This window comes from Oryctolagus cuniculus, chromosome 1 (assembly GCF_051225735.1).
Source record: "Oryctolagus cuniculus isolate XC-2025 breed Fujian yellow rabbit chromosome 1, ASM5122573v1, whole genome shotgun sequence".
NCBI classification, from domain to species: Eukaryota; Metazoa; Chordata; class Mammalia; order Lagomorpha; family Leporidae; genus Oryctolagus; species Oryctolagus cuniculus.
In genome coordinates, this window is record NC_142867.1 from 85,708,372 (window position 1) to 85,732,609 (window position 24,238).

At 45.1% G+C, this 24,238-nt stretch overlaps 1 protein-coding gene and 2 long non-coding RNA genes across 7 annotated transcripts in view; 2 read left to right on the forward strand and 1 right to left on the reverse strand.

Annotated features, from left to right (window-relative positions):
- The window catches only part of LOC149128502 (uncharacterized), a 58,772-nt gene extending 41,733 nt beyond the window's left edge, over positions 1 to 17,039 (reverse strand). Inside the window, exon 1 of the long non-coding RNA XR_016233753.1 lies at positions 16,902 to 17,039. This is a non-coding gene — a long non-coding RNA (uncharacterized LOC149128502). The remainder of the gene's footprint in view (positions 1 to 16,901) is intronic.
- Positions 14,841 to 16,892, forward strand: LOC149128503 (uncharacterized). The gene is made up of 3 exons (XR_016233754.1): positions 14,841 to 15,154; positions 15,732 to 15,816; positions 16,537 to 16,892. It is a non-coding gene; the product is annotated as an uncharacterized LOC149128503 (long non-coding RNA).
- On the forward strand, positions 16,906 to 20,734 carry IZUMO1R (IZUMO1 receptor, JUNO). Of its 5 annotated transcripts, none has more exons than XM_089332667.1 (6): positions 17,204 to 17,339; positions 18,090 to 18,225; positions 18,423 to 18,572; positions 19,283 to 19,471; positions 19,905 to 20,040; positions 20,147 to 20,734. In XM_089332667.1, the coding sequence occupies exons 3-6, from the start codon at positions 18,435 to 18,437 to the stop codon at positions 20,413 to 20,415; spliced, it is 732 nt and encodes a 243-aa protein (XP_089188793.1). In that variant the 5' UTR covers positions 17,204 to 17,339; positions 18,090 to 18,225; positions 18,423 to 18,434; the 3' UTR covers positions 20,416 to 20,734. The 5 variants fall into 5 exon arrangements, with proteins under 5 accessions (XP_089188789.1, XP_069918859.1, XP_089188793.1 ...); XM_089332670.1 differs by having other exon boundaries at positions 18,426 to 18,572; XM_089332663.1 differs by lacking the exon at positions 18,090 to 18,225 and having other exon boundaries at positions 16,906 to 17,339.
- The last annotated feature ends 3,504 nt before the right edge of the window (positions 20,735 to 24,238 follow it).

The following is a 24,238-nucleotide window of genomic DNA, read 5'->3' on the forward strand; positions in this document are numbered from 1 at the left end:
CTGTAAAAAAAAAAAAAAAAAAAAAAAAAAAAACGAATCCATCCAAACTATGGATAATTAAAAAAAAAAAGTGAACCAGCAGATGAAAGCACAATCTCTCCATTTCTCCCCCTCTCCTTGACACCCTGGCCTTTCAAATAAATCTTTTTTTAAGACTTTTATAAAGGGACCGGCGCTGTGGCGCAACAGGTTAACGCCCTGGCCTGCAGTGCCAGCATCCCATATGGGTGCCATTTCTGGTCCTGGCTGCTCCTCTTCTGATCCAGCTCTCTGCTATGGCCTGGGAAAGCAGAAGATGGCCCAAGTCCTTGGCCCTTGCACCCGTGTGGGAGACCTGGAAGAAGCTCCTGGCTTTGGATCAGCGCAGCTCTGGCAGTTGCAGCCAATTGGGGAGTGAACCAGCGGATGGAAGACCACTCGCTCTCTCTCTTTGCCCCTCTTCTGTGTAACTCTGACTTTCAAATAAAAAAATAAAATCTTTTTTAAACAAAGAGACTTTTATAAAAGAATGCTTAAGAATGAAATAAACTGTAGAAAAATAATTGAACTATGGTGTGCATATACATATGTTATTATCTGTGTGTATATATGTTACATCATAGTCTAACACTTATGGCATTAAAAAAAAAACTTGAAAATGTGCACAAAGACAAAAATATGGATGAAGCTCTTGATTTTAGGCACTGCCCAGAAAAATCATATAATTTGGATAGATGTGGCCAAAAATAATGGTATAGGGATATGCAAGGATCTATTCTTGCACAGAAGCAAGGATAAACTAGGAAAAACTGTCAGAATCAACTACTTTAGATGCCAAAAAACAAAATGTTATCAACAACCATGAGGCTTCTTGATGAAGAAGAGCTGTTGAGAAGTTACGTGGGATTTTTGCTTACTCACAATCATCCATATTCTCCAGCCCAGTGGTGGCCATGTGGATGGGGACAGTGGCTCATGTTCCTAGTGGTCCAGGTTCATAATGCCAGAGGGTCCACATGGACCTCGGAATTAGTGAATTTAGCCAGTTCCTTGGTAGACTGGTTTACAGCTACCTTGAACTTTTCCCAGGGCTGGAGGCCTCTTTAGAAGCATTTGTCAAAAGCATTCAAGAATGTTATGCTACTGACAGACATTTTGGGCAAATGGTAGAGAATGGGAAAAGCAGCATAGACCAAAAAGCCTGAGAATAAGGAGCCCGCAAGGGAGGTACAAACACATGAGGGAATCAGAACTGTGAAGGACTCCTGGATATACCAGGAAATTCAGAGGAGATCAATAAATAGAGTATAAAAAGGAATCAACTAGAAATTCGGGCTCTGAGAAAGATAATAGCTCAAATGAAAAACTTATTAGAAGGGTTTAACAGATCTGAGAAAGCAGAAGAAAGCAGTAATTTGAAGAAAGTTCTATTTAAGCCACTCAATGTGAGTATTACAAAGAAAAAGAATTTTTAAAAATTAACCAAGCCCATGAGAGTATTTTAGGCATGGAAAGCCAAGATACTCTGGGATGGGGGGGAGAAGAAGACCTAAATGAAAGATCTCTGCGAGTGAGATCCCAGTGGAAAGAACAGGCCATCAAAGAAGGAGGTACCTTTCTCTGAAGGGAGGAGAGAACTTCCACTTTGACTATGACTCTCTTGGAATAAGATCGAAGTCGGCGAACTCAAAAGGCTTCCATATCCTTGGCAACTCATGACTAGAGCCTAGGGAGATTACTGACACCATAAACAAGAGTGTCAAATTGTTAAGTCAACAACAGGAGTCACTGTGTACTTACTCCTCATGTGGGATCTGTCCTTAATTTGTTGTCCAATGTGAAGTAATGCTATAACTAGTACTGACACAGTGTTTTACACTTTGTGTTTCTGTGTGGGTGCAAACTGATGAAATCATTACTTAATATATACTAAATTGATCTTCTGTATATAAAGAGAATTGAAAATGAATCTTGATGTGAATGGAATGGGAGAGGGAGCGGGAGGTGGGAGGGGTGTGGGTGGGAGGGAAGTTATGGGGAGGGGAGCCAATGTAATCCATAAACTGTATTTTGGAAATTTATATTTACTAAAGAAAAAAAGAAAAAAATTAAGCAAGCCTACAGGACCTGTGGGACACCATAAAGCATACAAGAAGCATCCCTGAAGGAGAGGAAAAACAAAGGCAGAAAAAAAAATACTTTAATAAGTCATGGCCAAAATCTCCCAAATTGGATGAAAGACATGAATTTTCACATTCAAGAAGTTCAATAAACTCTAAATAGGATATTTTTTTATTTAGTAAATATAAATTTTCAAATTACAGTTAATGGATTACAATGGCTTCCCCCCATAATTTCCCTCCCACTCACACCCCTCCCATCTCCCGCTTCTTCTCCCATTCCATTCACATCAAGATTCATTTTCAATTATCTTTATATACAGAAGATCAATTCAAGGTAGCCACACTGAGACTTATTGTGACAAAATAGAAAACACAAAGAAACTTGACAGCAGTGAGACAAAAGTATCTCGTCTCATACAAATGATCTTTGATAAAATTAACAGCTGCTTTTTTTTTTTTATCAGAAACTACAGAGACCATTCAGCAATAGGAAGACATATTTCAAGTGCTAGAAGGAAGCTCTCTACTATGCCCTGGGAAAGCAGAAAAGGACAGCCCAAGTCCTTGGGCCCCTGCACCTGCATGGGAGACCCAGAAGAAATTCCTGGCTCCTGGCTTCAGATTGGCGCAGCTCCGGCCATTGCAGCCAACTGGGAAGTGAACCAGCAGATGGAAGACCTTTCTCTCTGTCTCTACCTCTCTGTAACTCTGCCTTTCAAATTAATAAAATACAATTTTTTTAAAAAGTGCTGGAAGGAAAAATGTCAGCCGAGAATTCCATATCTATAAAAATATTTTTCAAAAATTAAAAGGTAGTTAAGACAGTGCCAAATAAATGAAGTTTATTATTGCTAGCAAACTTTCCCTACAACAGATACCAAAAGGAGCCCTTTAGGGTGAAATGAAAAAGCATAAAGTAGTAATTTGAAGCTATAGGAAAAATAAACAATAATTAAAGTAATTACATAGATAAACATGAAAACCAGTATTATTGTATTTTTGGGTTTTGGTTTGTAACTGCACTTTTCCTTGATTTAAAATGCAAGCACACAAACCAATTGTTTCAAATTTATGTTAAAGAGCACACAACACATACAAATGCTATTGGTGGGATGGGCCTGACTTAATGATTAGGATGTACACATCCCATATCAGAGTACCTGGATTCCATATGTGTTTTCTGTTCCTGATTCCAGCTTCTCACCAATGTGTACCCTGGGAAGCATAGGTGATGGCGCAAGTCTGTGGGTTCCTGCCCACATGTCATGTAGGAGAGCTAGACTGAATTCTCAGCTCCTGACTTTGGCCTGGCCTGGTTATTTGGAGAGTGAACCGGAGAATGGGAGTTCCCTCCCTCCATTTATTTGCCTCTTGAATAAATTTTTGAAAATGTTGCTGACAGTAACAACATAAAGGGGGATGTGGAGTTGTATGAAACAGTTTTGTATGCCATTGAAATTAGTTGATATTCATTCAAAATAAGTTAGAAATTTAGAATGTTAATTATAATCCCTAAGGTAACCACTAATAACTAAATATACACAAAAATGGAATGAGAATAAAAATGGCATACCATCAACTTTTTAAAAAAATTTATAAACCCTCCATCTCATTCTATCAACAAATCCAAGAATCCCCATTCATTGGTATTTGACACATAGCACATGGGCAAAATGAGACTCCTCTGAACAGATATTCAATCCACAAAGGAATTTTAGAAAAAATATAAATAAGAAGTATTCAAATAGGAGGCATAATCTAGATGTTCAATATGGCCTCAGCACCTCCCCATTGTTTAAGCTATGAAACTCGGAGAGTGGCAAGATGGTGGAATAGGAAGGGAGCACACTGATAGTCTGGGAAGAAACAGTTTAATAACAGTGGAGATACTGCAGGTTCAAGGAAGAGTAGGGGAAGAAAGAGCAGAGGAAACTCTTCCGGAACTAGTGGTTCACAGTGGACCTGCGTGTAGAGCGTGGGAGCCCATGGTTCAGGACACCAGTGGCAGAATCAACACACCAGCGCTGGTACGTGAGCTGTGCAGAATTACTTCCCTTTTGAATGAATGGAAGGAAGGAAGGAAGGAAGGAAGGAAGGAAGGAAGGAAGGAAGGAAGGAAGGAAGGAAGGAAAGATTTACCACGCCTAACCTGGGAGTGTCACCTTTGGCACACCCTTAACCCTGAGGAACCAAACAGAGCTCTAGGGCACACCCATCTCAAGCTTCTAAGGCTCCATCAAAAGCAGACAGTCCACTTAATACAGTCATAGTATAACAAGAAAAAACACCACAGCAAGGGAAGAAGAATCCAAAGAATATCTCCACAATGCCAAGCAACAAATGCAGAAACCGAGGAAACAAGAACAAGGAAGACATTATGACACCCCCAAATGAAAAAGACACCCAAGCCAAGATTATGAAGATGATGAGATGGAAGAAATGCAAGATACCAATTTCAAAAAATTTATGATAAGAACATTTAGAAGTTCTCAAAAACAAGTGCTTGAGCTACGGAAATCCTTACTGGACAGGATAAAAAATCTTCGAGAAAATGAAATCTTGATGAATCAAAATGAAACGCAGAAACTAGTAGAATAGGAAAGTGTGATAGTGAAGAGAAATCAAAATGAAATGAAGAACTCAATAGATCAAATGACAAACATTAGAGAGCCTTAAAACCAGAGTCAGTGAAACAGAAGAGAGAATATCAGACTTAGAAGACAGAGCACAGGAAAACACACAGTCAAACCAAAGAAAAGAGGAAATTAGAAATCTAAAACATATTGTTGGGAATCTACAGGACACTATTAAAAAACCCAACATTCGGGTTCTAGGAGTTCCTGAAGGCATGGAGAGAGAGAAAGGATTAGAAGGCATTTTTAGTGAGATACTTGCAGAGAACTTTTCAGGTTTGGAGAAGGACAGAGACATCCTAGTTCGAGAAGCTCATAGAATCCCTAGTAAACATGAGCAAAAGAGATCCTCACCACAACACGTTGTAATCAAACTCACCACAGTGAAACATAAAGAAAAGATCCTAAAATGTGCAAGAGAAACGTCAGATTACTCTCAGAGGATCTCCAATCAGACTCACAGCTGACTTCTCATCAGAAACCCTACAAGCTAGAAGAGAATGGCGAGACATAGCCCAGGTACTAAGAGAGAACAACTGCCAGCCCAGAATATTATATCCTGCAAAGCTCTCATTTGTGAATGAAGGTGAAATAAAGACCTTTCACAGCAAACAGAAATTGAAAGAATTTGTCGCCACTCGTCCAGCCCTGCAAAAGATGCTTAAAGATGTGTTACATACAGAAACACAGAAACACGGTCATCAATATGAAAGAAGGTAAAGGAAGGAAACCTCACAGCAAAAGATCACAGGGACTTCAAAGCATATATTAGAAAATATCTTTGGCAAATGGCAGGGCAAAGTTACTACTTACCAATAGTCACATTGAACGTTAATGGCCTGAACTGTCCAGTTAAAAGACACAGTTTGGCTGAGTGGGTTAAGGAACAAACCCCATCTATTTGCTGCTTAAAAGAAACACATCTTTCCAGTAAAGATACATACAGACTGAAAGTGAAAGGTTAGAAAAAGATATACCCTGCCAACAGAAATGAAAAAAGAGTGGGCGTAGCCATCTTAATATCAGACAAAATAAACTTTAACACAAAAACTGTTAAGAGAGACTAAGAGGGGCACTATATAATGATGAAGGGATCAGTTCAAAAGGAAGATATAATGATTATCAATGTATATGCACCTAATTACAGGGCACCAGTTTATTTAAGAGATTTGTTAAGGGACTTAAAGGGAGACTTAGATTCCAATACAATAGTACTGGGGGACTTCAATACTCCACTCTCAGAAACAGATAAACAGGACAGAGGATCAACAAGGAGACAGTAGATTTAAATGACACTATAGCCCAAATGGATCTAACAGATATATACAGAACTTTTCATCCTACACATAAAGCATTTACATTCTTCTCAGCAGTACATGGAACCTTCTCTAGGATTGACCACATACTAGGCCATAAAGCAAGTCTCATCAAATTCAAAAGAATTAGAATCATACCATGCAGCTTCTCAGACCATAAAGGAATGAAATTGGAAATTAGCAACTCAGGAATCCCTAGAGCATATGTAAACACATTGAGATTGAACAACATGCTCCTGAATGAACAATGGGTCATAGAAGAAATTAAGAGAGAAATCAAAAATTTTCTGGAAGTAAATGAGGATAACAGCACAACATACCAAAACTTACGGGATGCAGAAAAAGCAGTGTTAAGAGGAAAGCTTATAGCAATAGGTGCCTACATCAAGAAATTGGAAAGGCACCAAATAGATGAGCTTTCACTGCATCTCAAGGATCTAGAAAATCTGCAGCAAACCAGACCCAAATCTAGTAGGAGAAGAGAAATAATTAAAATCAGAGAAGAAATCAACAGGATTGAATCCAAAAAAAAGTTACAAAAAAATCAGCAAACGAGGAGCTGGTTTTTTGAAAAAATAAATATAATTGACACCCCATTGGCCCAACTAACTAAAAAAAGAAAAGACCCAAATCAATAAAATCAGAGATGAAAAAGGAAATGTAACAACAGACACCACAGAAATGAAAAGAATCATCAGAAATTACTACAAGGACTTGTATGCCAGCAAACAGGGAAACCTATCAGAAATGGATAGATTCCTGGACACATGCAACCTACCTAAATAGAACCAGCAAGACACAGAAAACCTAAACAGACCCATAACTGACACAGAAATTGAAACAGTAATAAAGGCCCTCCCAACAAAGAAAAGCCCAGGACCAGATGGATTCACTGCTGAATTCTACCAGACATTTAAAGAAGAACTGACTCCAATTCTTCTCAAACTATTCAGAACAATCGAAGAAGAGGGAATCCTCCCAAATTCTTTCTATGAAGCCAGCATCATCTTAATTCCTAACCAGAAAAAGATACAGCATTGAAAGAATTACAGACCAATATCCCTGATGAACATAGATGCAAAAATCCTCAATAAGATTCTGGCCAACAGAATGCAACAACACATCAGAAAGATCATCCACCCAGACCAAGTGGGATTTATCCCTGGTATGCAGGGATGGTTCAATGTGCACAAAACAATCAACATGATACACCACATTAACAGACTGCAGAAGAAAAACCATATGATTATCTCAATAGATGTCGAGAAAGCATTTGATAAAATCCAACACCCTTTCATGATGAAAACTCTAAGCAAACTGGGTATGGAAGGAACATTCCTCAATACAATCAAAGCAATTTATGAAAAACCCACAGCCAACATCCTATTGAATGGGGAAAAGTGGGAAGCATTTCCACTGAGATCTGGTACCAGACAAGGATGCCCACTCTCACCACTGCTATTCAACATAGTTCTGGAAGTCTTAGCCAGAGCTATTGGGCAAGAAAAAGAAATTAAAGGGATACAAATTGGGAAGGAAGAACTCAAACTATCCCTCTTTGCAGATGATATGATTCTTTACTTAGGGGATCCAAAGAACTCTACTAAGAGACTATTGGAACTCATAGAAGAGTTTGGAAAAGTAGCAGGATATAAAATCAATGCACAAAAATCAACAGCCTTTGTATACACAGGCAATACCACGGCTGAGAAAGAACTGCTAAGATCAATCCCATTCACAATAGCTACAAAAACAATCAAATACCTTGGAATAAACTTAACCAAGGACGTTAAAGATCTCTACAATGAAAATTACAAAACCTTAAAAAAAGAAATAGAAGAGGATACCAAAAAAATGGAAAAATCTTCCATGCTCATGGATTGGAAGAATCAATAGCATCAAAATGTCCATTCTCCCAAAAGCTATTTACAGATTCAATGCAATACCAATCAAAATACTGAAGACATTCTTCTCAGATCTGGAAAAAAATGATGCTGAAATTCTTATGGAGACACAGGAGACCTCGAACAGCTAAAGCAATCTTGTACAACAAAAATAAAGCTGGAGGCAACACAATACCAGATTTCAGGACATAGTACAGGGCAGTTGTTATCAAAACAGCATGGTACTGGTACAGAAACAGATGGATAGACCAATGGAACAGAATTGAAACACCAGAAATCAATCCAAACATCTACAGCCAACTTATATTTGATCAAGGATCTAAAACCAATCCCTGGAGTAAAGACAGTCTATTCAATAAATGGTGCTGGGAAATTTGGATTTCCACATGCAGAACCATGAAGCAAGACCCCTACCTTTCACCTTGCACAAAAATTCACTCAACATGGATTTAAGACTTAAATATATGACCCAACACCATCAAATTATTAGAGAACATTGGAGAAATCTTGCAAGATATAGGTATTGACAAAGACTTCTTGGAAAAGACCCCGGAAGCACAGACAGTCAAAGCCAAAATTAACATTTGGGATTGCATCAAATTGAGAAGTTTCTGTACTGCAAAAGAAACAGGAGAGTGAGAGGCAACCAACAGAATGGGAAAAAATATTTGCAAACTATGCAACAGATAAAGGGTTGATAACCAGAATCTACAAAGAAATCAAGAAACTCCACAACATCAAAACAAACAACCCACTAAGAGATGGGCCAAGGACCTCAATAGACATTTTTCAAAAGAGGAAATCCAAATGGCCAACAGACACATGAAAAAATGTTCAAGATCACTTGCAATCAGAGAAATGCAAATCAAAACCACAATGAGGTTTCACCTCACCCCGGTTAGAATGGCTCACATACAGAAATCTACCAATAACAGATGCTGGCAAGGATATGGGGGAAAAGGGACACTAACCCACTGTTGGTGGGAATGCAAACTGGTCAAGCCACTATGGAAGTCAGTCTGGAGATTCCTCAGAAACCTGAAGATAACGCTACCATACAACCCAGCCATCCCACTACTATGAATTTACCCAAAGGGAATGAAATTGGCAAACAAACAAGCTGTCTGCACCTTAATGTTTATTGCAGCTCAAGTCACAATAGCTAAGACCTGGAACCAACCCAAATGCCCATCAACAGTAGACTGGATAAAGAAATTATAGGACATGTACTCTATAGAATCCTATACAGCAGTCAAAAAAACAATGAAATCTGGTCATTTGCAACAAGATGGAGGAATCTGGAAAACATTATGCTGAGTGAATTAAGCCAGTCCCAAAGGGACAAATATCATATGTTCTCCCTGATTGGTGACAACTAAGTGAGCACCAAACGGGAAACCTGTTGAAGTGAAATGGACACTATGAGAAACAGTGACTTGATCAGCCCATGTCCTGACTGCTGATGTACAATGTAATATTTTATCCATTTTAGTATTTTTTTTTGTTCTAGTACTATTGGTTGAACTCTGTAATTAACACACAATTATTCTTAGGTGTTTAAATTTTAGCTGAAAAGTGATCCCTGTTAGGAATTTGGAAAACATTATGCTGAGTGAAATAAGCCAGTCCCAAAGGGACAAATATCATATGTTCTCCCTGATCGGTGACAACTAACCGAGCACCAAAAAGGAAACCTGTTAAAGTGAAATGAACATTATGAGAAATGGTGACTTGATCAGCCCTTGCCCTGACTGTTGATGAACTTAATACATTATCCCTTTTAGTTTTTTATTTGTTCTACTTAATACTTTTGGTTGAATACTGTAATCAATACACAGTTATTCTTAAGTGTTGAGACTTAACTGAAAGTGATTGCTGTTAAATATAAGTGTGGGCTGAAAAAGCAACAAAAGCAAAGAAAAAAATGTTGGGAAAAACTTTCAGTTGGATGAAGTCTGTGAGAAAATCCTATTTTGCTCTTGGAAAACAGTTTATATCTAAAATGCACTCTGAAATTATGATCATTGACAAGGCAGACAGAAACTTAATAATATAGGAAATGGCCATATCAATGCATTATTATGTGAACTGTCAACCTTGAATTTGCAACTTTGATTCCTTTTACCACTTAACTCCAATTGACATAGAGTCCAAAATTGTCATAAGATGTGAATACAGTACTACCAAAAATATTTCAAGCATATTATGTTTTTAGTATGATTACTCCATATTAAATCATTTACCATTGCTTCTTTCTCTCCTGTGATTTCATCAAAGCTCCTTTACAAGTGTGTAGATCAGTTCTTTTGCAGATTGCCTCACAATTCTTCTAAGGATACCGTACTACTTCATTTTCAGCATCCTGGATTGAGCTGTACACATTGATGGTTGTAATTCCAGACGACTGAGCTTTCAGGGTTGGCCATAAGTAATTGCTTGTGTTGAAGATCTATTTTATAAATCTTATAGTATTAGAGCATATTCTAGCTCAAATATTACTGCTTTTTTTCATTACTGCCTTTCATAAGTAATTCATACATATGGTTTGTATCTTGTATATATCTTACTTTTGGAAATCTCTAAATATATATATATATATATATATATATATATATATATATATATATATTAGTGTGGGAATAAGAGAGGGAAGAAATGTGCAATTCGGGACATGCTCAAGCTGATTTGCCCCAAACAGTAGAGTTAGAAACATACCAGGGGATTCCAATTCAATCCCATCAAGGCGGCATGTACCAATGCCATCTCACTAGTCCCAGTGATCAATTTCTGTTCAAAATTGATCATAATGATAGGACTAAGAGACAAAGGGATCACATAAACAAGACTAGTGTCTGCTAATACTAACCGATAGAATAAAAAAGGGAGAGAACAATGCAACATGGGAAGCGAGACGCACAGCAGACTCATAGAATGGCAGATGTCCTAAACAGCACTCTGGCCTCAGAATCTGCCCTTAAGGCATGTGGATCTGGCTGAAAAGCCCATGAGAGTATTTCAGGCATGGAAAGCCAAGACACTCTGGGGAAAAAAAAAAAAAACCTAAATGAAAGATCTCTGCGAGTGAGATCCCAGTGGAAAGAATGGGTCATCAAAGAAGGAAGTACCTTTCTCTGAAGGGAGGAGAGAACTTCCACCCTGACTACGACCTTGTCTAAACATGATCAGAGTTGGTGAACTCAAAAGGCTTCCATAGCCTTGGCAACTCTGACAAGAGCCTAGGGTGATTACTGATGCCATAAACAAGAGTGTCAATTTGTTAAGTCAACAACAGGAGTCACTGTGCACTTACTCCTCATGTAGGATCTCTGTCCTTAATATGCTGTACATTGAGTACTAGTTATAGCATTAAATCACAAACAGTATTTTTCACTTTGTGTTTCTATGTGGGTGCCAACTGTTGAAATCTTTACTTAATATATGCTAAACTGATCTTCTGTATATAAAGATAATTGAAAATGAATCTTGATGTGAATGGAAGGGGAGAGGGAGCGGGAAAGGGGAGGGTTGCAGGTGGGAGGGAAGTTATTGGGGGGGAAGCCATTGTAATCTATAAGCTGTACTTTGGAAATTTATATTCATTAAATAAAAGTTAAAAAAAATGTTGAAATCCATGCATAGTATTTTCATAATACACTTTTTTTCAAGAACTTCTTGCATGAATTTCAAATTTTTTTATGCACAAAAATAAACTTATCTTTTAATTTCATTTTCTGTGAACTATTTTGAAGTTCCTTTATAGGGTACAGCCAGCCCTTGCTCATTAGATGGAACAATTCGGAGGCTGCTGCTGAATTTGGAAAAGTGGATTTTCTGAAGCTGGCAGCAGTGGTGGCTCAATGAGTGAGGTGACCCAGAGAAGCCACAGTTGGCACACACAGGTCTTTTAGGAAACATAGGCAGGAAGAGAAAGCCCAAGTTCAGTAGCTGAGGTGGAACCGAGGGTCACAGGACAGTTCCGGGCGAGCAGCTGGGGAGACTGAAACTGTGCCAAGCAGCACTGCAGGTTGTCAAGCTGCAAACAAACCCCACTTATTAACAACAGCACCCGCTAGGCCCAGCGGCGGCCTGGCTGGTACGGAACAATAGTTCATTAGCCACAGGGAAAGTCTGTGATGAAGAGAGAAGGAGCCATCGGCCCGAGAAGAAAGCAAGCAGGAGAGTGAAGATGTCTGTTCTCAGCAGCATCGCTACCTCCCATGGTTCATTTTCAGTTCATCACTTTCCCATCCAGCTTTGATGTTTTTCTCTCTGCTCTCCTTTGACTTGCCTCTCGTCAACGCCCAAAGGCTTCACGCTCATTTCCTTGTTGTGATTAGACCTCAAAAGTGGCCTTCTGCAAGTGGTGATGAAAGGCCCCAGAATTAGCACTCTAAAATATCACAGGGATCATCAGAGGCTGAACAAGCTCCGGTCCAAGTCCAGGAGTGGAGAGAGGAAATTGCAAAGGAGCCGGAAGTCAGGAGGCGGAAAAGGGGAGGAGAGGCCGCCAGACACTAGAGGGGGAGGCAGGGAGAGAAGAGAGGGGAGGCGAGGGGTCACCATACCTATGGGGGAGGATGAGTGAGGACAGGAGAGGGAGGGGAGAAGAGATGGGCTGTATCAGGATCAACTGAGTTTTTTTGACAGGCAGAGTTAGACAGTGAGAGAGAGAGAGAGAGAAAGGTCTTCCTTTACGGTTGGGGTTCACCCCACCAAGCGGCCGCTACAGCCAGCACCTGCAGCCAGCGTGCTGCGTCGATCCGAAGCCAGGAGCCAGATGCTTCCTCCTGGTCTCCCATGCGGGTGCAGGGCCCAAGCACTTGGGCCATCCTCCACTGCCCTCCCGGGCCACAGCAGAGAGCTGGACTGGAAGAGGAGCAACCAGGACAGAATCCGGCACCCCAACCGGGACTAGAACCTGGGGTGTTGGCACCGCAGGCGGAGGATTAGCCTAGTGAGCCAAGGCACTGGCCTGAGATTTTTTTTTTAAAGATTTGAGTGAGAGTTACAAAGAGAGGGGGAGAAAGAGAGAGGTCTTCCATCCACTGGTTCACTCCCCAAATGGCTGCAACGGCCAGAGCTGGGCCAACCTGAAGCCAGGAGCTAGGAGCTTCATCTGGGTCTCCCACATCGGTGCTGGGGCTCAAGGACTTGGGCCATCTTTTACAACTTTCCTAGGCCATGGCAGAGACCTGGATCAGAAGGGGAGAAGCTGGGACTCGAACCCGTGCCCATTATGGGATGCCAGTGCTGCGGACAGAGGCTTAGCCTACTATGCCACAGAGCCGATCCCTCAACTGAATTTTAAAACAGGATTTTTAGAAATGCAATTTTATTCTGCTCAGATATCTCCTTGTTGGTTTAACAACCATTTGTGGACCACCTGCTCTGGGCCAGACCCCATGACTGGCTCTAGCTGCTGCTGCCTAGAGGCAGGGCTGAGCCTACAAGCAGGCATTTCCAAGTCAAGGACAGTCAAGGATGGCAGCCAGCATGAGACCCCAAGAGAACACCTCCCCAACCTGCAGGGGCCCACGCAAGCTTCCCTAAGGGGGAACCACCTGTACTGAGAGCTCAGTGACAAGCAGGAGTCGCCGACACAGAGGGCAAGTGTGAGGACACAGCGCTGGCAGAGAGGGCCCCTGAAGGGAACAGAGCAGTCCCAGGCTGTCAGCGTTTGCCAGTGTCCGGAGCATGGAGGAGGCAGGTGACAGAAGAGCATAGGTAAGTGTCAGTAGGCACCAGGTGAAGAAGGCCACAGGTAACATGTTACAGATTAGGACTTAAGGTCTAGAACAGCTTTTAGCATGGGACTATCCTAACCACCTTTACATTTTTAAAAGATTGTAGCGGGGTGGGAGATGGCAAACATTGAATTGCAATTAATGATATGCAAGCGTGCTTCAAAAAGTTCATGGAAATGGAATTTTAAAATAGCTTGAAGCAGAAAAGGTTGAAACCTGTGCATAGGAGGAGTCTTCAAAAAGTTCATGGCGAATGTGCCTTAGGAGAAAACTGCATGGAGGTCAAAAATGTTTGCACCAAAATAAACTTTTCTCTTAAAAAGCTATTTTTGGTGCTGGTATTGTGGCATAGCAGGTAAAAGTGCCACCTATGACACTGGCATTCCATATATACGCCAGTTCATGTCCCAGTTGCTCCACTCTGATCCAGCTCCCTGCTAACAGCCTGGGGAAAAGCAATGGAATATGCCCCAAGTGCTTGGGCTCCAGCAACCCATGTGGGAGACCCAGATGAAGCTCCAGGCTTTGGCCTAGCCCATGCTGGTGGTAGCGGCCAACTGGAGAGTAAAGCAGTGGATATAAAAATCTCTTTAAATTTTCAAAATAAATCAATCATTTTTAAAATTTTATTTTTTACTTGGCAGGTAGAGATAGAAAAGAAAAGAGATAGAAACAGAGCAATCTTCCATCTGCTGGTTCACTCCTGCAGTGCTTACAACAGTGAGGTCTGGGCCAGACTGAAGCCAGGAGCTGGGAACGCAAACCAGGTCTCCCACCTGAGCCATCACCTGCTGCTTCCAAGGGTGTGCATTAGCAGGAACTTGGAATCGGAAGCAGAGCCAGGACTTGATCCATGCACTCTGGCAAGAGATGCCGGCATCCATCCCAAGCAGGGTCTTAACTGCTATACCAAATACCTACCCTTCAACATATTTTTTAACTCCACTTTACATAAACTTTTTGAAGTATCCTGCTACATATTTGAATTACTTGGGAAGTAACCTACTTGTTTGCAACCCACTCCAAAATGAAGAAAAATGACAAGATTGATGGCAAGAGAGAGGGAAGTATGGTCAGGTAACATGTAACCAAAACAACAGTGGTAAAACCTGAGTGGTGAGTATATGGGTGTTCACTGTAAAATGCTCTCAACTTTCCTCACGTTGGGAAACTTTCCTAGGAAAACACAGGGAGTTCAATCCTGGCTGCCAGCAGGATCCAGCTTGGAAAGGGGGCAGGGAGCAGGCTATGCTGGGCAGTGACTGAAGAGCTAATCACGGCCTAGACAGCAGGGGGCGCTGCAACAAGGACAAAGCAGGTGAACTCAGAAAGGCCACAGGCTTGGCCGCCAGGTGGATGGGGAGGGGAAAAAAGAAAACACAACAGCCCTGTTCTGCCTGACCTCACTACAGTCCAATGAAGAGTTTAGACAAGGACGGGCCCGTTGATTTCCAGGTGAGAAGAAAGGCTCACGGGACCTAGGAAGAAGCCTGAATCACTAATGTAGCCTCCAGCTGGCCTCCCAAGAGATTCCTGGCAGCCGCCCTCAGCCTTGCTAGTCTGTTCTTGAGTTCAGTGGGCTTCTGCCCCGCGGTAATCTCAGGATGGAGACCAGGAGAAGTCACTACAGCCAGCATCGCCCATGGCCTCAGATCATGGCCAAGGCCGAGCTGCTCCCCACCCCGTCCCACAGCCCATCCTCCTCGCCTCCCTCGGAACCCTCTGAGTGGCCCTGAACCTTCTCCCTTGGCGAAACCATCTGTTTCGTTGTTGTTGTTTAGAATCGTTGTGGATCAGCTGCTTCAAATGGCTTCAACCACAGCCAGCTTTGATTATCAGTTTTCAGTCAGAAAACAGGTTTCTGAGTCACAATGAGGCAAAACGAGCTTTGCTCAAGGGCTGCAAACTGTGCGTCCAGGGAGCAGATGCCAGGTGGCCTGGTGGTTCTCCGAGAGGCAGCCTTGCTAATTCCCCGGGCAGCCCTGCCTCCACCAGCAGCTGCCGCCCTGTAATTTCTCCTCATTTCCTACAGCTTTGTCCTGTGGCCGCGAGCACTCCTCCTCAGCCGTATCCCGCCACGTGAAGCACGGGTCTCAGACGACCTGTTTTCCGTGATGGTAATTAACTTCTGTGATTCACTCTGGCTTCTCGCTCCGCCACATCCACTGCCATTTAACGCTCAGCATTAAACCTGGAATCTGTCAGCCCTTCAAGGCTAGAGCTTCCAGAAGATTCGGGGAGAAGTGAAAGGAACATGGGGAGGGGGGTGCCCTTGCTGTAGACATGCTGCTACCATTGGGTACCCAACCCCATGGAGGAGGCCCCCAGCGCTGGTTAAGGCAGGCACCTGCGGGCTGGGCTGGTGACTGGCACCACTCCCGAGTGAAGCCAGCCCTCCCCTCCCGGCACACAGGAGCTGATTTTAGATTTGACTTCATAAAAGCAACTTCACCTGAGACCCCAGCAAAAGTTGCCCGCGTAGGCCTCCTGATGTTTCCCTTCAGCTGGTTCTTAAGCAGATGTGGGGTCACATTTACCCCAGTTCAGACTCCAGCTCTGACACCCCTCCCACTGAGCCTCAGTTTCCCCACAGCTACACAGGGAGGAGGTTCACTCTGGGGGTGCACGGGCACCAGGGCACCAGCCCAGGGCCTGGGCCCTCATTGGTAGCTATGATTTCTCAGGTGTAGAAAATGGCATTAATGTAAAACCTAACATTAACTTTAAAATGTGACTAATACATGTTTTGCACATCAGCTGTGTGAACATCCAAGGTGCTTTTTTTTAATTAAAAATGCTCTCAAGTGTTTTGTTTTCATTTCCTGTCTCTCCATCAGACACCAGCGATTTCTGCTACTTCTCCTTCGGAGAGGGAACCCGGGAGGAAGGAGCAAAGGAACGGGCTCCGTTCCCAGTGCTGCTCTCCTCTCCGGGACCCTCCAACGAGCCCTGTGCAGCTTTCCCAGCCCAGCGAAGGACATCCTGGTGAACGTGACGCCCAGACTGTCTCCCAGGAGCGCGGCCCCGGGTGCTGAGCGAGGCCATCCTGTGGGTTGTGGGGAGGCTGTGGGCACGCGTGGAACTCCCACAGCCACACTTCAGCCCTGCCTCCTGCTCTCCAGCAGGAAACTCAACTCCCCAAACCACAGAGGGTAAAAAGGTTACAACTAAGAGAACAAGAGTAAAAACCCCCAAGACTTACTCTGCGCCAGGGATCCCGCCAAGTCCTCTCATGAACTTCCCCTGGGGTCTCTTTTTCCCGCAAATCCTGTTGTAACAACTCCCTTTTGCTCATGGAAACTGGAGAGTCTGCCTGCCAAGTGTCTTGGGGAATTTTCGCCAGCTGCTGAGCTGCAGAGCGGAGAGCAAAGCTCAGTGGCTCATGCAGGAGCCCGGATCTCACCTACTGTGAGGACCCTGTGTTCCTGCAGAAGCCAAGTCTCTGAGAACCCATGGGGGGCATGCGGAATGAGGAAGACAGGCGCGGCTTAACTGCAGCCACCTGAGCGCTGCACCTGCACCCACACCTGCGCCTCGTATAAGCAGGATTGGGTGATAAATGGGTGGACCGTGCCGTGCCTGGGGCCTCGCTGCCAGTCTCTGGTCCGGCAGGGAGTTTCTGCAGGCCCCTGCTTTGAAAGTGAGTATGACCATGCATACTGGTGGGACAGGATCTTTCCTCATTTCCCCCAACACGCCTATTGCTTTAAAATATGCAGTGGCCACATTCAGGCTTGAAATTGTCTTAGGGGCAGACTCGAGGGTGGGCTCAGATGAGGTCTCCAGTCCCAGGATGTGTGTGGCTCTAAACTCGGGTGAGCTCATGAGATTTTGGCTTCACTGGGATGGGTCCAGGCAAGCCCCCTTTCAGGCCTTGGGCTCCTGCCTGGTGAGGGCCAAGAACCCTGTTTCCTAAAGGCTTGGGAGCATGAGACAGAGTACTCCTTTGCCTTTTTCTGGAGGGAGAGGGGTCTCATTCCACTCCCCCTGCTTTCAGTACTACCCAGGCCAGGCTTGGAATCTAGTGCTCAACCAACACCCAGGGGGAAGCCACCCTCCCCATGGCTGTGCCAAGGGTTGGGTTTGGCACATGGAGGGCCCCTCACCCCTGACTCTGAGAGGTCACCACGGCCACAGGTTTGAGATGGGTTGAGGCTGGCAGAAATAGAGCTACCGTTCTATGAAGTTAGGCTGGGCACTTGGCCAGGTAAGAATGGCCTTGGCCACACTCCCAGGCCCCACCGTGCTCTCTGGTCCCAAGGAGAATCTGGGGACTGAGTATTTGTTCAGTTCCTCAGCCAGCACAGCGGGGTGGGGCAGTTCTCAGGCTAGAGTCAAAGCTCTGAGTTCCCAGCCCATGTGTCACTGAGTCGGGCTATTTCTTTCCCAGGGGAGAAGAGCTAGGAACCATTCCCCCAGGGAAGACTGGAACCATCCTCCCCTGGCCCTCTCCTAAGAGCTGGTCGCTTGCTCCCTCCCTGTATCAGTCTCTGCATTAATCCAGTGGCTGGAGGTGGGGGTGTCAGGTACCTAATCATCGTTCACCTGCTCTGATAGCCCATGATGTACCCCTGACAGAACACTTGGGTACCAGCCGGGGTGTAGACACCACTGTGGGAGCCTCAGAGCCCGTGCTCCCTCTGCAGCACCTGCTATGGTGGAGAAGGGGGGTGGGCAGGGGCGTCCACCCCATTGCCTGAGCTGCATGGGTCTCTCTCCACAGCAGAGCTCTGTCATGCAGCGGTGGTGGTGGCTCCTGCTAGGATTGTGGACGGTCCTGCCCACGGGAACAGGGGACAAGCTGCTCAATGTCTGCATGAATGCCAAACACCACAAGAGGGAGCCGGGCCCAGAAGATGAGCTCTATGTAGAGGTACGGTAGGGACCAGAGGGGTGGCAGTGGGTGCTTCTTTGAAGGGTCAGGGAAGGGACACCGATGCTGAGGTAGTCTCTGGTCCCCATCAATCCTGATCATCTGATTTCTTGGGTTGGGAATTGAGCAAAGCCAACCGAATGGAGACTATGCCACTTTGAGACCTTAAGAGTTGAGTGAGGTCATAAGTCTCCCATCTCTGAGTTGCTGTGGTGGCTGGAAGAGGGATTTGAATGGTGATCTCAGAGGCCCGTAGCTGGTTGAGCACAGATTCAAACCAGCTTTCCTACCATCAGGCCATGAGAAACATATGAGTTAAGGGGCCCCTCCCCCAGCTCCTAAAGGCACTTTCAGGACCTGGCCTGGCCACTTAAGTCTGAGTCCCTCCCACCCCAGGCAACCTCAGTTTCCTCTGAGGTTCCTCTCCCTACCTGCCTTCTCCCAAAGGCCTCCTCCACCTCCTAGGAGCTGTGTCCATAGAGGATCGCAGCAGCCCCTGGCAGAGAGGGCAGTGTGCGCACCTGCTACCCTGTGGGGAAAGATGGACAGATTGCCAGGATTCATTCTCTACAGGACACTGCTTGTCCAATGGCAGCCCACTTGCCGGGTCTTCTCCTAAGGGATGCTTGTCCTTTGCTACCTTCTGCCTTAGACATTTACCAACCCCAGCCTCTTCCTCCCCATGCCTTCTACTTCTTCCTTACCCTCAGTGCGAGCCCTGGAAGGACAACGCCTGCTGCACACCCACTACGAGCTGGGAAGCTCACCTGGATGTGTCCCCGCTCTACAACTTCAGCTTCGTTCACTGCGGATTGTTGACCCCAGACTGTCATAGGCACTTCATCCAAGCCATCTGCTTCTACGAGTGCTCCCCAAACCTGGGGCCATGGATCCAGCCAGTGGGTAGATGGGAGACAGATCTGTGCAATACCCTAAGAGCCCGAGCTTCTCTCTGATCTTATGTTGATGTCTCCAGGGTGCTTATAGAAACAGGAAACTCTATCCCCATTGTGGACAAGAGCAGGGATGGAGAGGAAGCCACCTGCAGTCCTGGGGAACTGCATGGGGGAAGCTGGCCAGAAGGATGAGGGACTGTCACTGAGGGAGGCTCTGGGGAATTATATGGGCCTGAGTTTGAATCCTATCCTCTGTATCTATTAGCTGAATAGCGGGGAGCAAACTACTTAGCCACTTAACCTCATATCTTTTTGCAAAATAATACTTGGCGACTATAAGATGATATTCAGATGGTACCTGGCCTGTGTAACATGCAGCCATGAGTAGTCTTCCATGGTTGTGATTAACCTTCTTGTCTCACTGTGCCCCACCCAGGTGGACCCCAGTGGGCCAGAGCAGCGAGCTATGGACGTGCCACTGTGCCACGAGGACTGTGAGCAGTGGTGGGAAGACTGCCGCACGTCATACACTTGCAAATCCAACTGGCATGGCGGCTGGGACTGGAGTCGGGGTGAGTGGCAGGTGCAAGATTCCCTGTGTTCCCCCAGGGCAGAGAATGGGGGTCTGAGGGGTGAGAGGAGCCAGGGAGAAGTTATCCGCCCTCAATTCCCCCACAGGGAGGAACCGCTGCCCTGCAGAGGCCCCCTGCCGCCCGTTCCCCCACTACTTCCCCACCCCAGCTGACCTGTGTGAGAAGATTTGGAACAACACCTTCAAGGCAAGCCCGGAGCACCAGGGCAGTGGACGGTGTCTTCAGAAGTGGTTCGAGCCTGCACAGGGCAACCCCAATGTGGCTGTGGCCCGCCTCTTCGCCAGCCCTGCCCCAGCCTGGAAGCTCCCCTCCACCCTTGTGGGCTTCTCTCTGTTCCTGCCGTTCCTCCCCTAACAGCGCTGCCCTCTCCCACCAGCGATGGGCCAGGCTGTGGCCACCTCCTTCCTCAGGCCCTTTCCTGAAGAGGCAGTGGCTGGGGCCCGAGCCCTGGTGGTTGGTTCTGAGACCCCCTGCCCTGATTGGCCTGGGAGACAGCTGGAGGCAGGGAATGCCAAGGAGACCCACCCTCTCCTGCCCTGGGGGATGGGAGCTGTGAAGGACTCAAGGCCCTTCTTAGCCAATACACGCCCTCCTCCTCCCATTTCAAAGGTGGTGGTGAGAGCCCTGGCCTCCTGTCCTGTGATCTCCCTAATAAAACAGCAATCGCCTCTCCTGGGTGTCATCCGCTGTGTCTTAGTTCCGTGGACAGGAACCCAACAGGCAGAGGGAGTCAGTGGACCTGTGGCACTGAAGTCTCCAAGTTAGGTGGTGCCTGAGAATAATGAACTTCCCAATATCTGCCACTCAGCCAGCAGCACCTCTCTCATGGGACTCATTTCAACACTGCCTCTTTTTCTTCAATAAGTGATGCACTGCACAAGAGACCCAGGGATAGGGCATCCATCATCTGTTGGATTCCAAAATTGAGGCATATATCTCGCCCTCTTTCAGGTTTGCCTTTCCTCTTTAACCCCTACCTCTTACCCTAGAGTCACAACTCGCTGGGCTGGAATTTGGAAACAGTTTAATCTGGCCTTGCCACTTCTCTGTGTTACTTTAGGCCAGTCCTTTGACCTTCATGGAAGAATATCTTTCTCTCTCTCTCTCTCTCTCTCTCTCTCTCTCTTTCCCTCTCCTCTCTCTCTCTCTGCTGAGAGTGATGAGGTGTTTGAGCCAGATGACTTAATGCATTACAAAAAATGAAGAAAAGGCAAAGTCAGTTTCTTGCTTCAGGATTCAGTTGTCTTCCGAGGCAGTGCCATGAGACAGAAGTATGAGAGCTAAACTGGAGAAGTGGCGGAGTCCTCGTTGTGGGACAGGCAGCCGACCTGCCCTCTCGGAACCTCCTGGAGCCTAAAGCCGGACAGCTTCCCGCATCAGAGTGCCTTCCTGTGACGTTCCCTTTTGGCAAAGAGGGCAAGCATGACTGTGCTCAAGTTCTTCGGCTTTGTTAACAATTGTGTGCTCTTATCAGGTCCTAGTGTTGTACCTGAGCAAGTGTAAACAAAGGAGCACTACACATTGATAAAATTTGCTGGGGAGCCGGCTCATGCCCTAAAGAACCTCGACCCCAAAGCCCAAAGTAATAGGGTTTATAAAGGCAAAAACTGCAAAATCGGGAGAATACATGGTTACTATATTTTAGGTCAAGCTGACCTAAAACCTATATGAAATTAGTATCAATTATTTGACAATACCATTATAATCTTAATTTTAATCTTGACATTAATCCAGGTATTGGTTTTAATCATAAGTAGGACATAAACAAATTACATTTTTCATTAACCCAGGTGCAGCCTATCCACTTCCAAGCTTGAGTGATCATGCTAGGGGGTTTCTATGCTCTGCCAAGTGTGATGTAGTGGACTGCTATTATTCAACTGTTTTAGATCATAATTTCAGACCAGAGTCTCATGGTGTGGGGGGCACCTTCCCAGAATGGAGTCTCAGGTTCTCCACAATGGAGTCCCTACTGTCAAGGTGTCACTTCACTAGCAAGCCCTGCTCAACAGTGAAACTCGGCCTCCATTCTTCACCTGCCTGGCATATGCTCATTCACTACCGTGTCACAGGCAGGCGCTCCAGGCACAAAAGTAAAGCAAACAGTCCTTCCAAGTGTGGTGCTCAGGGTCTGGGTTGAAGACAGACAGCAGCAGGGGGAACAAAGCTGTGTGTGTGAGAGAGAGATCAGGTCCTGAGAAGGCCTCACAAAGGGTGAGGCTCAAGACCCACTGAGAACAGGAAGGAAACCCTAGTCACAAACCAGCTGAGGTTCCAAAGTACGACCCACAGGAAGCAGGAACTTCCATGGCTCTTAACCAACTGTGCCTTCAAAAATACTGTAGGTAAAATCTCTTAAGAATTAAGGACTGAATAAAGCGTCTGAGGGTGTATGCTTGGTAGAAAAGTGGTTTAATGATGTCTTTCCAGTGGTTTTAGGCATAGATATAGAAGATGAGGGGTGGGCATTGGCCTGGCAGTTAGGATGCTGCTTGAGATGCCTGCATCCCATCCTGGCTCCACTCCAGATCCAGCCTCCTGCAAATGCACACCCGGGGAGGCTTAAATACACGGGTCCCTGCCACCTGCACGGGAGACCTTGATTAAATTCCAAGCTTCTGGCTTTGGTGTGGCTCAGCTCCCAGCAGTTGTGATGAGCAGCTGGAGAATGAACCAGCAGGTAGAAGATCTCTCTCTCCCCTCCTCCTCCCTCTCTTTCTGTTTTCAAATAAATAAAGTATCCCAAGTAGGGTTAAAATTGGCTGGTTGTGGGATCCCTAATAACTGCTACCTATTATTACTATTACTGGATGCCCAGGGACTCTGTGAAGCACACAATATGTGAGCTCATTTGATCCTCATAAGAAACTTGACAATTTTCCTACCCCTTTTTTCATATTAGGTGACAAGCATAAGTAGATTTGAAGCCAGCTAAGTGTGCCCCATAGCCCCAACTCCAAAGCCTACACTGAGCAGCCTCGTAGGTAGTTGAGTGGAACTAAAGCAGAAGTGGGGGTGAGGAGAAAAGGGGCAGAATGGCTATAAGTCATTGTCAGGAAAGAGACTGAGTGTAATCTTGATGTGTTTGAGAGAAATGATGGGTTTTCGGCCATGGAGTGGAGCTGTCAGATTTGTGGTTGGATTATGTGTTTGGATCTGAAGGACCCAAGCACGAGACTAAAATACACAGGTCAAAGGACTTCTGATCCAAAACAACAGAGCACCAGCCAGCCCAGCCCTAGATTCCAGGGCTCCCACCTAGAGGCACCCCTTCTAAACATTTCTGGATTTAGCTACAAGAAAAGTTACCAGAGGTGGCTTCACTTTCCTGCCTTTTTGCTTGCTGTTAATTCCTCAATTTAATCTTCCAATCTTTTTAATTTTGGCAATCTACTTTTAATTTCCAGGAGATTTTTATTTTCTTCCCATGTTTTTCACAGCCTGCTGTTTTTGGTTTTATGGATGTAATATCTTCTGAAATATCACTGACGATCTAATTTTAAAAAAATTTTTTTAGTCAATTTCTAGTCTCTGAATGATGTGTTTTCTCCAAGGTCAGTCTGTTCTGTTGATCTTCTGCTGCATGTTCTGTTTTTCTCTGAGTCTAGTGACTTTGGCTGGCTGGCTGTATTTAAGAATGAGGGGCTGGGTGGATTTTTCCATGAACTTGTGTGAGTTTTGTCCACAGCCATGAATGTGTGTGTCAGTCATTTTCCCTGAAAAGGAGAAAGTCTGGGTGTAGGGAGTGGGTTTGTTGGCTGCAAGACTTTGCTTCAACCTTTGAAGACCACCGAAGGAGAATGAGCAAAGCCTATTCACTCAGAGCCTGCAAGGGAGACGACCACCATCACTCGTGTTTGACTCAAAGGCAGGCAGAGCAGTGGGAAATCTGTCAAGTAGAAAAAGGGAAGGCTTCGGATGTGCTCTGAATGGGAGCCGTTGGCAGGGGAAGCTGGAGGTGAGCTCACTGGAAGCAAGGCTCCTAAGGGACTGCTAAGGGTGTGTATTTGGCTTTCTCTAGTTGGTCCTAAATTAGATAAAATTGGAGGATCTAACAGTTATTAATCAAGTCCTAGCTATTTGGGGCTGATTGTTAGAGGGGTTGTTTGATTTCCTGGGCTATAGATAAAGTTGCTAGAGATAGAAGTCCTGACTGTCCACAGATCTGAGTCATAGA